This window comes from Colletotrichum godetiae (assembly GCF_030913485.1).
Source record: "Colletotrichum godetiae strain CBS 193.32 chromosome Unknown BDP55scaffold_40, whole genome shotgun sequence".
Classification (NCBI taxonomy): Eukaryota; Fungi; Ascomycota; class Sordariomycetes; order Glomerellales; family Glomerellaceae; genus Colletotrichum; species Colletotrichum godetiae.
This window is the reverse complement of record NW_026851288.1, coordinates 259,436-274,660: the sequence shown is the minus strand read 5'-3', so window position 1 is coordinate 274,660 and position 15,225 is coordinate 259,436. Positions and strand designations below refer to the sequence as shown.

At 54.9% G+C, this 15,225-nt stretch overlaps 3 protein-coding genes across 3 annotated transcripts; all 3 read right to left on the bottom strand.

Moving 5' to 3' along the window:
• Positions 1-143: 143 nt before the first annotated feature.
• Positions 144-1,898, bottom strand: BDP55DRAFT_696324 (general substrate transporter; the record flags this gene model as incomplete). The annotated part of the gene is made up of 3 exons (XM_060577567.1): positions 144-402; positions 456-1,625; positions 1,732-1,898. The coding sequence occupies 3 exons, from the start codon at positions 1,896-1,898 to the stop codon at positions 144-146; spliced, it is 1,596 nt and encodes a 531-aa protein (XP_060426211.1).
• A 6,379-nt stretch (positions 1,899-8,277) lies between these two features.
• BDP55DRAFT_588689 (uncharacterized protein) lies at positions 8,278-11,961 on the bottom strand (the record flags this gene model as incomplete). The annotated part of the gene is made up of 2 exons (XM_060570902.1): positions 10,789-11,961; positions 8,278-10,617 (listed from the first exon to the last, which is right to left on the bottom strand). Coding segments are annotated over exons 1-2 (3,342 nt in total), but the record flags the coding sequence as incomplete, so codon positions are not given.
• Positions 11,962-12,623: 662 nt separating this feature from the next.
• Positions 12,624-14,347, bottom strand: BDP55DRAFT_731660 (allantoinase; the record flags this gene model as incomplete). Its single annotated transcript, XM_060579836.1, has 2 exons — positions 12,624-13,757; positions 13,823-14,347. 2 exons carry the CDS (start codon positions 14,345-14,347, stop codon positions 12,624-12,626), a joined length of 1,659 nt encoding a protein of 552 aa, XP_060426209.1.
• Between the last annotated feature and the right edge of the window lie 878 nt (positions 14,348-15,225).

Below are 15,225 nucleotides of genomic sequence, written 5' to 3'. Positions count from 1 at the left end.
CACCTAACGCCGTCGCAATGAAGTTTGTATGATACAGGACTGTTTTCTCAGGCCCAGGAAGCCAAGGGGTACAGAAAGCAATGTGTGTGTCTGCGGTGTTTCCAATGCACGGGACATTTCAAACACCAAGGTAATGCATGCGCTTAGGCAGTGGCATTAACCTTCTCCTCCTCGCTCGCGGACTCGTGGTGGTGCTTGTGCGCCTCGCCGCGCCACTTTGCAGAGGTGATGGGGTTGACATGCTGGACGTACATGGTGTCAATCTCCTCAAGGGTGCGATCCTTGGACTCGATGACGAAGAGGAAGACAATGACAGCCAGAGCGGCACAGCAGCCAGCGAAGACGAGACCGTAGAGGTAGTCAATGGCATCGGTGATGTAGCGGGTGAAGAAGGACATGAGGCTGAGAAGAAGTTAGTTAGATGTTGAATGTAGTTGTAAGTTGAGGGTACATACAAGTTCCAGAGCCAGTTGGAGGCGGTGGCAAGAGCCATGGCGGGAGCACGGTAGCGAGCAGGGTACAGCTCAGCGACGACGGCCCAAACGAGAGGACCCCAAGTCGTGGCGAAACCGGCAATGAACAGGCAAGAGAAGGCAACAAGTACGGCGCCGGCCTGGGGAGTGTTGGAGGGGGTGACGGTGTCGAGGGCGAAGTGACCGACAAAGGCGTAGACGAAGAAGCACATCATCATCCACAGAGCACCGACGATGAGAGCAATACGGCGACCAGACTTCTTGACGACGACCAGACCGCCAAAGGTGCAAGCGACGTTGACGGATCCGAGAATGAGCTGAGTGACGTAGCTGTCGCTGAGACCGGTAGCGGAGAAGACAGTGGTACCGAAGTAGAAGAAGAAGTTGGCGCCCGTGAGCTGCTGGCCGGCCTGAAGCACAATTCCGAGCATGGTGCGGTAGAACATGCGGGGGCCGGTGAAGATCTCCCAGATGCTGGTGTCGGCGCCAGCATGCTCCTCGGCGACCTTGGCGCGGATCTCATCGATCTGGAGGTTGACAGAGGCGTGGTTGGCCTCAACTCCGGCAAGCTTGGCAATGTTGAGGCGAGCCTCGTCCTCGCGACCCTGGCGGAAGGCGTAACGAGGGGACTCGGGAAGGAGGAGAATACCAGCACCGAGAATGAGGGCCCAGGCAAAGCCGAGACCGTTGGGAATACGCCACGAGGCAGAGCCGGCCTTGTTGTGGGTCGCGAAGTTGACAATCTCGGCGAGCCAGATGCCGAGGGTGATGAAGAGCTGGTAGGTGGAGACAATGACACCGCGGATGATGGCGGGGCAAGACTCGGACTGGTACATGGGGACGACGACGGAGAGGGCACCGATGCCGACGCCGTTGACGAGGCGGCCGATGGCGAACTGGTACCACTTGGTGGTGGAAGAGATCTCGATGACGATACCAATGCAGGAGAAGAAGGCGAAGAGCGAGATGGTCATGCGACGGCCGAGAGTGTCGGCGAGCTTGCCGGCAGTGAGAGCACCGACGAGACAGCCGATACACAAGAGACCGACAATGGTACCCTGGCGAGCGGCGCTGAAGACGTAGGTGCCATCTTGGGGCTCACCAAAGCGCTGCATGAAGTCTTCCATCAGGAAGAAACCGGAAATCTGACCACTGTGGAAGAGAACAAAGGGTCAGTAAAACGGAATGGCCGGCGAGACAGTTATGTCTCAGATGGGAGGGCGCAGCGGAGAGGTGCGCCGGAGGGAGTAAGACATACCTGACATAACCGAACATGAAACCACCGATACTGGCAACAAGACCGAGGAAAGCAGCAGCAAAAGTAACCTTTTGCTCAGCAATGATATCGGAGCCGGAATCCGGGGTGGGAGCTTCCGTTCGGTCCTTGTGCTCTACGCCCTTGCCGCCGAGCTTGGGGAACTGCATGATGGGCGATGCTGACGATGCACGTCGATATGGCGATGGATATGTGGGGGTGGGTTTGTTGTTCTCGATCCAGGGGAGGATGTAGAGGCGGGAGGAATAACTATGTTGGTTCCGAGGGTAGTGAGGTTGTTGGTGATAGTTGAGGTTGGTGTGATTGTTGTTGAGTGTTTTGTTTGAAGAGAGAGGAGGGAGGAAGGAAGGAAGGTATTATACCTGCCTTTGGCGGTTGAGATGTGGAGAGGACAAGGTAGTTGAGATAAAACTCTGATTAGTCTGGAGAAGTGTGGGATGGGAAGGAGGAAAGGAGGCCAAGAGTAGACGATGGGGGAAGGAAAGGATTCTTTTTGTATTAGAGGAAAGAGGTCAGGAGACGAGCAGGTCCTTCCTTCCGCGGTGACTGGGGACTGCCCGGGGATTGGGTCTCGCGACCACGGCTCCGGGTTGGGACGTACCTACTTTCCGGTTCGTACCTTCCTCACTTACTACTTACCCAGGTAGGTACCGTACGTGCCTACCTTATTTGGGTACTTGGCCAAGGTATGGAAGGAAGCACGGAAGGTGAGGTACCTTCCTGACCTTACATTACTCACTAGTAACATGGCCCGGAAGGCACGAAGAAGGGGAAGGAAGCAAGCAAGGAAGGAATGACCAGATGCTCACCCCGTTCTCACCCATTCGAACCCATTCACTCCCCGTATATCCCCGTATGCCTCCGCATGCGTTTCCACACTTTGACTGATGGAAAGGTGCTTTTCATGCCTCATGATCACGTCTCTGACCAAGCAGGGCAGCTAGGGTGGACATCTTGGTGCTTTGCTAAACAACGAAAAATCAAAAACGAAAGGAGAGCCAAAAAAGAGAGATACCCACAATGCTGGTGCTGGCTAACCCACACTCCCACAGTCCACAACAACATGCGTCAAACGGACAAGTCGGGGGCCCGTGGGCGAACCAAGAAAAGTGCGGGCAGCAACGTACGTGTGTGGGCTGGACTGTGGGATAATGGCGGGTGAAGACCGGGTGAAGAAAGAGGTGGTTCTGGCCCAGGTTCTCGCGGAGAGAGTCGCGAGAGAGAGAGAGAATACCGTGACCATGGTGACATGTCGGACCAGGGTGACAGGAAGATTGAACGTCGTGGAGACTTTTGGGAGTCGTGGGAGAAACCTCTGGGAGGACTGGAACGGTGGGACCGCCGCTGATGGACCGGATGGTCATAGCTCTCTCGCCGGTCGCGAGCCTCACGAGTGACGTTGGTGGTACATTGCGCCGAGTTCCTCCGGCCGATGCAGCTGAGGTCAAGCAACCACCGTCCCAGCACCGTCAACAAGGAACAGAAGAGAATGGGCGAGCTGGGTGCACCGTGTACCGTGTACGGTGCGCGGCGTCGGCGAAGGAGAAGGGAAGGGGGGGTGTGTCTGTGTGTGCCATGAGCTGATGATTGACGTCGAGTCTCATTACAATTTTTCGGTCCAATGCTCGGCCACTAAGAGGAGTCGGTCTAAAGATGAGGCTCCCCGGTGGTGAGCGAGCACTGAGCAGCACACATGGAAAAGTGGTGGTTAAAGCAAAGGCAAGGTAACAGGGACCATTGACAAGAAAAGAGGCCGAGACGACGGCGTATGCGAGCAGGGTCACCACAATTATTCGAACGTGATAGCTGGAACTCGCCGAACGGATCTGGCTTTCCCTGTCCAGGATCTCGGCTTGCAGGGCAGGGCGACGAGTTGAGAAAGGCAGCAATGCCAGGCAAGGCCCAGATTGGACGGGCCACAATTACACTAATCGGACCCTTTATCCTTGGCGTGCTGTTGGAATCTGTCTAGTGCGGAATCGCTAGCACGAGATGATCCGCCCGCTGTCGTTACGCTCATGGTTGAGGTGGAGATCCCGAAGCCTCCGATTGACGTCAGGGTCAGGATGCACCGATGCAGGTCCCCGTCCCGTATGCTGCCACCGTACCACCGTGCCACGGAATTGTGAAGGCACCTAACCTTGATCATTCATGTGCCATGCCATGGAGGGACGGGAGTTTGATTGATTGAATGACAAGAGTGACGACTAACGACGGCTTGGCGGCTGGCCTTGCTTGGCCTACGCTGCCTACCTTGGGGACCTACACAGTAGCACAGTAGCACTGCTAGCAGGACATGCTGCTGCACGGCTGACTGATGGACTGACAAACTCAAAGCTTAAGATGCAGGTTTGGTGCAGCTGGAGAGAGTCAGGTTCCCTGCCCTCTGATTGAACCCATCTGTTTCTTCGAGAAAAGATCGCTGGAGCCCTGGAACCACACAATTCTCACATCATAACATCAGACGATGCAGAAAGACTTTGTTCGTCCACGTAAGGTACACAGATGCGGAAAGAAACCGACGTGGTAATCAGGGACATGCATAGTAATGAAGGGACGGAATCATGAAGGCCAAGAAAAAAAAGAAGAGAACCACTGAAAAAAAACAAGAGGGCATCCACCTTTGGGGCCCAAGTACCGTGCCGTCGCCGCATCTCCCTTTCCGGGTACGTACTTTGCGTAAGGAAGATCTCCACCGCACGGGCGGCATCTGCCATCTGGCATGCCATGGCCTGTCACTGGGAATATCATGGATTTTGTCACACACATCAACACATCACATCTCTGCAATGTCTGCATTCACCACAACATGCACACTTCGGCCATGCCATCGTATCATACTATCAAGAAAACACCTTGAAGCATGCTCCATATCGTCCGGTCAGGACCTCATTCTCCGGACCGACATCTACACCACGTAACTTGCCATATCACGAGAATACCACAAAGGGCTGCAAAGACTGCAAAGAAAACCACAACGCAGCCGCATGGCATCGCATGGCATCTTGGCCCACGCAAGGTCCGATTAGAGAGTGAACCCTGCACCCCTGCCCTCCCTGTCCCTTCTTCTTGTTTTCCATCTGGCATTTAGCAAGAGAAAAAAAAAATGTTATCTCCTTCCCTGTCCGCTGACGGGACCTCCCCCCTGAACCCTGCTGGTCCTCTTCGGCCCGGCAAGCAGATGCCGCCGTGACACGCCCCTACTAGGCCACCTTAGCTCGCAGAAACTGGACACCTGTGTCCGTATCTGTCCCTAGCTGTGGCTTGCTCCCGTTGTTCTTAGCGCGCACGGTTCCTGATAACCGCCGTCCGTCTATGCATACCGTTGGCGCCACTGTTGGTCAACGCCTAACGGTGATACAGTCTGAGAGGGGACGGAGAGATGCTCGTAACTGCTTGAGTAAAGACGTGAGAAGCGTGAGAGCTGTAGAAGCACAGAAGCTATTGAGGGCTGCGAACACAGCTCACGTTTGACAAGTCTCTCAAAAAAACACCCACCTAGAACCTCAACGGACCCGCGCGACCACTTCACCGGCCGGCATCCCCCTTGGTCTCCACGATGGGGAGTCTAGCGAGAGACATTCGCGAAAGAAAGAAGCACCGAGACTCGGCCACGACTCCACGATTACCGCGAGAGCATGCCGAGTATTGAGCCCCATCCTGTACAGGCCAACGAAGCCATGCGAAACAGCGACGAAATGTGCTGCCGGCCATTTGCCAACCACTACCTACACGGCTTGGGCTGCCTAAGATGAGTTGTGGGAAGGGACAGAAAAAAGGGGAGGACGATGGAGTACTGTGGTAATAGTCTTCTCGTCTCTTTTTTACACGCGAGAGAAAAAGGGCCGACAAGTGAGGAACTCGCAACGACACGAGACCATGGAATTTTGCTTTCGAGTCGAATGAGAAGTGGGAATGAGGAGGAGCTATGGAGTTGCGAAAGAGGTGATTTCACAGAGATTTAGGCGAGATCTGGTCAACACCAAGAGAGCGAGTGAATGATCTGTGGTGATGAAGCTCACGATGGACGAATCCAGGAATTCATCACGAAGCATTTTGAGACCAAATCTAGTCAAGCCACCTCACCCAAAGGATTGTGGCTCACCCAACTGCCTTCAGAGTTCAGACTTCACCACCTCGCCACATAAAACAGCCCAGCAAGCACTGACTGCATCTGCAAGTGTGGCTCAAATCGCATCTCAAGGCACTAATTCGGATCTTTTCTTGACAAAAAGGTGGTCCTATTGGCCCCAATTGCGCGCGCAAATTCTCGCCTCACCTCGGCCGTACGCCTTGAATGCGGATCCGCCCAGGGGAGGGGAGGGGCGTGGGAGGGCAGTCTACGGTCTTTCCCATCGGGCGGGACCCCCCTCCGCCCCATCAACTATCCGTAAAACTACCATAAGGGCCCGAAGTGCGGCCACGCCGCTGCGGTCGGTCCCTGGGACCCGCCTTTCATCCGGTGGTCTGATCGGATGTTTTCCGTTTGCTCGACTTTCAGGTTCTCTACCTTACTGTGTATTCCGTAAGGTGAGGTACCTTAGGTAAGGTAAATGGAGGTTGAAGGTTGAAGCTCCTCTCTCCCTTTTCGTCCTTTCCGCTCTCAGCCTCTCAAGTATTCCGTACCCTTTTCCCTCTGTCACGTGGATCCGTAGTTCCGCGGATTTGGAGTGTTCGATGCCAATCGGGATGCTTGATGCTGCTATCGCCGACGCCGATACTAATACCAATGCTCTCTCCCTCTTGACTACCTACCTTACCTCACGTATCAGCATCTGCAAATCCCATCCGTGACAATCTTCAGTATACTACTTCCTACCTCTCCGAAACGCCCGGGATCATCGCCTTCAAATGTTTCTCCGATCTCTCGGCGTTTGCTGATCTACCCAAAGGTAATTCGTCCTGACTCGGCAAAAATTCGACACCGATCCGGACGAGCACCGTTTGCAGACTGCCGTTCGCGCGCCGACTTCCTCCGCGACGGAACCATGACGCCACACTTTTCTCCCCTCCGCCAAAGAAATTCCGCGCAACGCGCGGAACCTGCTCCGGAGTACGTGAAGCCATCGTGACAATGACATCCGACAACACGTGAGGGAAAAAAAGGAAAAAAAAAAAACTAAAAAAAAACTTCAAGACTCCGCTCGGAATAGCCGTGTACAGAAAACAGATACTGTGACCTGTCTTTCGGATCCCCCCATCCTTTCCCCAGATGTCGGAAGATTCACACAATCATTCCAGAAATTCTATGCATCGCCTCCCCCGGATGACGTCGCGTCTTAGGCTCGGGGGTGCATGGTCGTCACATTTTCTTTCCCACTGCCCCCGGGAATTGCCATTTGAATAGGTACTGGTTACACAACTTTGTCATCAAGCTTCCTCGGGTTTCCCAGTACACGTGTACAGCAAACCTGCAAAAAGCACGCATCAGTCATTCCCCGGTTGACACGCACGTACATGGGGCCAAAAAGGCCTTTCCCATCCCGCTGGGTTCCCCCATTGTCGGGCGAGAACCGATGTCTCCCCCCCCCCCCCCCCCCCCCCGCTTTCACGATAACAAGGTGGACAGACGGGCGCAACTTGGACATATTGTTCTCTTTCCGCCACAACAAGAACCGTCTAATGTCATTTCCACAGCCCTACGGTGGCGGCGGGCGGCGACAGCGGCACGGATGCGAAAAGAAAAGTGGACAGATCCGTGACGGTCGGAGATAAAAACTGGATTGGATTTCTGCTGATGACCGCCCAGGCCGAAAACCTATGGATTCCCAGCCGAAGATAGCTCTGGTAGCTGATTCAGAAGTAGTCAGGGTATGACGACATTCCACCCCATGGAACACCAGTGAGAAGAAAAAAAATTCAAACCTCGTTATCGTCTGGGTGGTTCGACTGGCCACCGACGAGTCATGACCAATGACGTAAATTCCTTACGAAAACAACTTCATTGACGATTCCACAAAGGACAACGAAACGTGGGAATTTGATAACTGAGAAAAATTGCTTCAACAATATGACTTGTTTTGAACCATGCGATGGGGTTTGCAGCTCCCAAGCTATGTATGAATCCCATCCTTGAACACTCAATATGGTCCACTTCCAAAAACCAACCCCCGAAACAAATGCCATGACCTGACCTAGACCTGTTTTGCCCATGCTGCCATTACAAGTGGCACCAGGACGTCGGCCGTCCTGGCAGTTACTGCTGAACGTATTCGCTACTGAACGCTGGCTATCAAGTCCACCAAAATCGATGTTACCAAGTCCAGATCGTAGTCTCGCGGGGTATCATCATGCACACCACCACGCTACTTCTCTTTCAGATCATGAATTGCGAGACTTGTACTTCTACTACAGTCTGTTTCCACATCCATCACAGCGCGAAATCGCGGCTCAAGCTACCGGCTTGGTGGCTTAGGCCTTCACTCTGTTCAGTCTCTTTCTCCCCTTAAGATTCGTGGGTGCGGTCGAGGGTGGAGCGGGAGCCGGCGACATGCTTTCGTCGTTTTCGTCGCTGACTGGTGCTGGCACGCCTGGCGGCTCGGGGCCTCCAGTCTTCCTGGCCCAATCGCCCACCCGTCTGTCCGCTTTTCTGCTCTTAACAGATGCGGGCGCTGTCGAAGGCGGGACGCGGATCGGTGGCATGTCTTCGTCAACATCGCTGTTCTGCACCGACTCCGGTTGCAGTGATGCTGATGCCGCTGATCGAAGTCTATTCCCGGAAGAAATGCGCCTCTTGGCCTTTTCTCTCTTCTCCTTGAGGCGATCGGGAATCTTCTCGGCCGCATATTGTGAGGCGACTGGTTCTGGTGAACTGCCGTCATTCTCCGTAGACCGTTGTCTAGATGAAGTACCCCCAGAAAGCCTGACGCGTTTCTTAGCTGGGCTGGGCCTGGCGTCTTCCGCATCGGCTGGGAGAAGTCTGGAAATGCCAGCAGGTTGGAGAGATGGAGACGCAGAGAGAGCGTTAGATATAGAACTGGTCAAGAGTCGATTCGATTGTGCTGATGCAACCAACGGTGACTGCTCTATAGACGGAGATTCAAGTTCCGTAAGCCGGGTCTCGTCTTCCTCGTCGGCTTCAGAGACGTCGTCATCGTCTTGGTTGTTGTCGTCGTCAGAAGCCACATCGCTATCAACCACAAGTTCAGCGCTGCGTGGCTCGTTCTTCTTCAAGCTCTTTCGACGCATGGCTTTCTTGGGAGGTTCAACAACAGCCATCTCGTCCTCGGTATCGTAATTGTCATCCCCTCCACTGAGAATCTTGGCACCCCGGGGGGCGCTCGCTTTGGCATCCTCCAGCAACCAACGGGCGCAGTCTCTGACTGACTTCTCCTTTTGATCGGGAACGTGCTGTCTTAGACGGTACCACAATACCTGTAGAGTCTTCTTGGGCCACTTCCTGCGAAATTCCAAGTTGGCGAGCTTGGTCCACTTGATCAATCGATCGCGACTAGCGCCTCCTGCGAGAATAGCCCGGACCAATTCGTATTTATCTTCGGGCGCCATTTCCTGGATCTGCTTGCGGGCCTTCTCTAATGTCCAGGTGACCTTTGAGGCTGGACGCGAAGACCTCAGAACATCGCTGGGAGCAAGTTCCACGTTGAGGCTCTTGAATTTTCTCATGCATTGCAGGCGAGAGCGCTTGTGGCCCATCAGCTCACTGACCGTCTGCCAGTTGATGAAGGGTTCGTAAGGCTCTTGAATTTTGGAAGGTGATCGGTCAGTCCGTCTAAGCAAGGTGATCACATGCTCAACCAATTCTTTCTCTTCTTCTTCGGTCCAGTACGTGCGGCCTTCCGTGCGGCCACAAATAACATAGTTCCGGTAGCGGTCGCGAACGTCTTTGTCATAGCGGCCCAGCTCTTCCGCAATCTTGATCCAGCAACTGCCGTGTTTGGCGTATAGCATCGCCAGCTTGACATCTTCTTTAGCAGTCCATCCTCCTCCGCGGGCTTTGAAGTTGTGGAAATTCTGGCGAGCAACATCGATGGTTTTCTGGCGACGCCGGTTAGGCAGAGCAGCACAAATGTAATTCCACAAGTGGAGAAATTTATCGCTGTCATATGGGATAGCCGTTTTGCACGGCTTTCTGCGCTGTTTCATCTGGATAAGGTTGTTCATCTCTTCCTGCGTCAGGTCGTTCTCGTCGCGATATTTCTCGACAATTTCCCTGAGCTTGCGCATCTCTTCAAGGGAAAATTGGCCAGCGATAAACTCGGGTGGTCCCTGAGGTGCTCCTTTGGGCTGTGCAGCCTTCTTTGGCGTTTTAGTCTTTGCTGGCTTGGGTGTGATGGTTGCGGGGGTGCTGGAGGCAGCTGTCTGTTTGGGTTTCTTGAGCTTCATTTGAGGCTTTACCTTCGTAGACGATGCTGGCTTCTTGACTGGTGCCTCTTCGACTTCGACTTCGGGCTCCTGATCCTCGGCAGCCTCTTGAACCGCACCAGCAGCGCTTCCTGCCACCTCGGGATACTCTGGTGTCTCTTGGGCGGATGTTGACTTTTCGAAGAAGTCCGGTTTAGAGCGCTGCTTCTTGGACGCCGTGGAGCGGGTAGACTTCTGAGCTGAGCTAGGCAAGTTGCCATCATCAAAGGGCTGTCCTTCGTCTGGCTGGGCATTGCGACGTCGAACAGCTCTGGGCGTTGTGGCGGAGTTCTCGACAGCTGCATCCTTCTTGGAATAAGTGGTGAGCTTCTTGGCTGAGCCCCGTAGTGCATCGCGGAAAGTTTTGATCGGCAGCTGAGGGGTGGGGGCAACCTCAATCTCTTCACTGCTACTGCGTGTGCTTGTCGGGCTTTCTCTCGGGGCCTGAGACGATGGGGGGAGACCATCGACCAGAGATCCATCATCAGACTGTGCGTCGTCGTCTTCCTCGACGACAGGTCCTGGCGAAGAGGGCTGGTTCGCAGTCTCATCCATATCAACATCTTGGTCACCATCAACGCTGTCCTGATCGAATGTCTCATCTTCAGGTTCTGCGACGATTGGTGAGGTCCGTTGAGCAGCCTCCATCGATTCCTCCTCCTCCGAGGCGGTCTCAACGTCCTCTTCCATAACTTCGTCGGCGGATTCCACCGCTTGTGTCGTATCGTGCGGTTGAGCTGCGACCTCCTTGGTAAGACTCTGTCTCAGGGATGAAATCTGAGATCCCCGTGACATGCTCCTGCGCCTCTGAGCTGCAACACTAGGTGAAGACGCCGGGCCATTCTGGCCATCATCGGATGCATCATCTGGACTCGGCAACACAGGCGTGCCGGAAGGTTGAGTGAAGAACGGTCTGGGGACGCCGAGGAGTTGCGACTGCTGTGACTCGTACTTGATCTCGAGAGGATCGGGCTCAGAGGCAGGGCTGTGAACGATGGGTTGGGCGATGTCGATGCCCTCGGGCGACTCAGGCACGACATCTTCGGACTGCGCGTCCTCCATGTCGACATCTTGGGCATTCTCGACTGATGGACGCGACTTCTTCTTCCTCCTCCTTTTCCGATCCGACGTCTGCAACGCGCCGGGCGCACTGGAATCATCCGATGTACGCTTGCGCTTTTTCTTCTGCTGCGACGGAGGAGAAACATTGTAGTCGGCCTTCACTGCGTCGCTGGAATTGCCAATTTGGCCACTGAATATTGAAGATGAGGGGTCTGCGTCCGACTGTTCCGGATCTGTCGCCTTGCTTTTGCCCTTCTTGCTTCGGTCCTTCTTGCTGCTACTCTTCTTGGACTTCTTGGACTTTCGTTTCTTTACGCTATTGTCCTCGTCGGACTCATACGCGGCGTCCGCAGCAGCCCCGTCATTGGCCGCTTGGGTCGAGAAAGGGACCATGGAGGAAAACGGGTCGACGTAGTCGTTAAAGCCGTCGAGGCCGTCCTCGTCCTCGTTCGCCATTCTTCCCAATAGTCTATCGTCAATTCCGTCGGGGTACTCGGCCGGCGCAGTTGATGGGAATATGCGATCTTCGCTGTCTTCGCGCTGCGGTCTGGTAGGTCCAGGTGAAGAGTTCTTGGTGGGCGTGTATCTGTTGAAGATTCTCGAAATGGAGTTGAACATGGTGAAATTTCCGCTAGGGCGGTCGGTGGCGCGGGGACGCAGAACAAGTCAGAAGGTGCGACTGAAGGGAAGGGCCGAGAAAGATCGTTCTGAGGAAAGTGCGCTGGGAAGCTTCCCTCTAGGAGAAGGTGCTTGCTCCTTCGTGCCTTCCGTCGCCGAGATAAGATCGCGTACAAAGTCTCGAAGTTAAAAAAAAACGCGAGGAAGGTAGGACCCACAATGGAGGAGGAAGGAAGGAAGGAACCCGGTCCACTGATCAGAAGCTTGGGCCGCCCCCATCTCTCTCCCGCCTTTGGCAAGGCAGGTACCCTCGTACCTCCAAGGGCAGTGCGGTACCAGTGTCACTCAACCTATGGAAGATTGCATCATCACCAATCAACGATATTGCTTTCTAAGCTTCCATTGTCTTTAAATGCCTTAACAAGACTAGAGTAACACACATCGCGCTGATTGAAGAATCATAGCGAAGTCGCTACAAGAGATTGCCCATCTTCTCAGTCATCACTTGAGATTCTGTCGGCTCTCGATGTAATCAGACCTGTCCAATCACCAACTCGGATTGTGGTCATGTCTCACTTCACGCACACGATATCTATCCCAGCCCTCGCAATTGAGGTCTCATTTATCCAATGCTAGATTCTTATCAACATCACGATTAGGGACGATGAGTGGCTATTGTTGAAATGGTCTTGTTTCCCATTATCCGTATGTTCTAACTCAGATCTCATTAAATCATCACCCGGCTAATGCTCCCGTCACGATCTATCTCTTTTATTTCCTCATGCAACTCTTCATGTGTATCCTCATCTCCTCGTCCAATACACACCACTCACCTACGCCGTCCGCTTCTCCGTAATAGCCTCACCAACCGGGCTCTCACCAACGAATCCAAGATTCTTTCCTCCAAACTCAAACACCTTGCGGCCTCTCACCCACGTCTCCTTCACCCGCCCAGCAAACTCATGACCCTCCCACGGCGAGCAGCGGTTCTTCCACCGCATGTCCCCAGACCGTAGAGTCCACGCCTCCGCGTCGTCGAACACGCAGACATCAGCATCCATGCCCACCTTGAGCGCGCCCTTGCGGTGCGCAAGGCCAACCTGCTTCGCCGTCGACTGGCTGCAGAACCGCACGATATCCACAATCGACGGCGCCGCACCCTCGCCCTCGGCAGCGATGCGCGCCGCCGCGGCGGAGTAGACGATGGGTAGGCCCAGGCCTACGGATGAGATGCCACCCCACGCGGCGAAGAAGTCGCCCCGCGAGCTCGCATCCACCATGGCGAGTGCCGCGTCTTCCAGCGTCTTCTCTGCGAGGATCTTGTCGACGCTCTCGCCCGGGATTGTCATGTCGATACCGGAATCCGAGTGGTGCATGTTGGGCGCGTCGCTTTCGGGCGGGGTCCGGGTCTCGAGGTGGCTCGGGAGGAGCTTCAGTTGCGGCGTACACGGCGAGTGGTCCGAGACGATGGTCTTAATGCAAGAGTCCTTTGCCACGAGCTCCTCCCAGAGGCCGTCGCGGTTGGATCGCTCGCGGATGGGAGGGCAGCACTTGTGGCGGGTGTCGCCATCTGCGATGTCCTCCGATGCGAAGCCGAGGTAGTGGAAGCACGTCTCGGCCGTGATATTGATGCCCTTTGCCCTGGCTCCCTTGAGGAGGGGGATGGCCTGTGTGGCTGAGAGGTGGACGATGTGAAGGTGGAGATCCGGCGCGAGGTGGGCCAGGGACAGAATCTCCTCGACGGCGTACGTCTCGAACGAAGGCGGGCGGGACTCGAGGAATGTCTTGTAAGAGTTGAGCTCGCCGGTCGGAGCCAGCGGCGGCTCAGACTGCTGGACTGCGTCGCCCACCGAGTCGGAGATGGGAGGAATCATCTCGGCGTGGAACATGAGCGTCGTAGGTGTGCCGTTGAGCTTCTCCATGGCGAGGGCCACGTCTTGCGATGAGACTGCCGGGAACTCATCGACCTGGTGAGGATCGATGTTAGCTTACACTCTGAAAGCACCGAAACACGGCGCGGAAGACTACTCACTCCCGACTCGATCAGGAACCCCTTGAAGCCTCTGACACCAGCCTCAACGAGGGGCAACAGATCATCAGCGTTTCCGGGAATCACACCACCGTAGAAGCCGACGTCGACCCAGCACTGTCCTTTACTCGCAGCAAGCTTCTCCTTGAACCCAGCCACCGTCGTGGTGGGCGGAATAGCATTGAGAGGCATGTCCACAACGGTCGTCACACCGCCAGAGGCAGCGGCCCGCGTGCCGGTCCAGAACCCCTCCCATTCCGTGCGGCCGGGCTCGTTGAGGTGAACATGGGCGTCTACGAGACCTGGCAACAGGAGCTTTGAGCCGTAGTTGATGTACTCGGTGGAGGCTGGGAAGGAGGTCTTTGGCAGGACTGCCGGGATGATGTTGACGATCTTGCCGGTGGTGGGCGAGACTGTTATCGTTGCGGGTGTGAGGACAAGGTTGTCTTGTTCAAAGGTGAGGACCGCCCGCGTTGAGACGAGGACCACGAGTGACGTGGTGGTGGTGGTTTCTTGAGAGGCCGTCATGGTGAAGAGAGAAGAGGGTGATGGAGGGTTGCGTTTGTGATAAGCTTATCTTGGAAGCTTGCGTAGGTCCGATAAGGGAAATACCGCGGTATCTGAAGAGCTCTCCCCGCGGTGGACGTTCTTGGATAGCTTGCTGTTGGGACTGGAGAACAGCGAAGCTTATCTTGATCGCGGGGTGGCGGGGTGATGAGAGAGATAAGATATGGCCGGTGTGGCTTCAAGGGTTCAAGGTGTGTAAGATGTTGGTTAGACAGACTTTTGTAAAGACCAACTAATCACTCAAGCAAAAGCGAGTAGATTTGTGTGGTAGTTTGAATTACTATGAGTCCCGAGAAAGGCAAAGTGGTGATAGTCAGGACAGAAGTTGAATAGAGAAGAGAAAGGAGAAGAGAGAGGAAAGGGGAGAAAGAAGAAGAGGTTCCCGTCCGAATCTCACTCAGAGGAAAGCCGTTCGTGGCTCGATCCACGGCCCACCCCGAAGTCCAGACGTGATTAGGACGGGCCCCCGAGCCAGCCAATTCCCTTCCATTCGTTCTTCTGGGCTTCCATTTCCAGTTCTTCTCTCCGATAAGATAACGTTCTCTGAGGTGACAGGAAGACATCTGACAAAGGGGGAGCACGGGGAATCCAAGGGGAACCAGCCACTGGGCCAATCCCAACGAGGAAAAGACCATCAGTCTTCCATTCAGAGCAAGCTCAGCCCTCCCGTCTTCTCCCACCGCCTTCTCCTTCTCCTTCGGGCCCTGTCCGGGGTCCTCTGCCCCCGTCATTGACCTTCTTCAACTCGACCAAAGCCCGCCCAGGGCTACGCTCCAATAGTGACCACTGACGACCGTGCCGTCGGCCTCTGCTTCCTGCAACTGGGGTTCGTGTCCGTT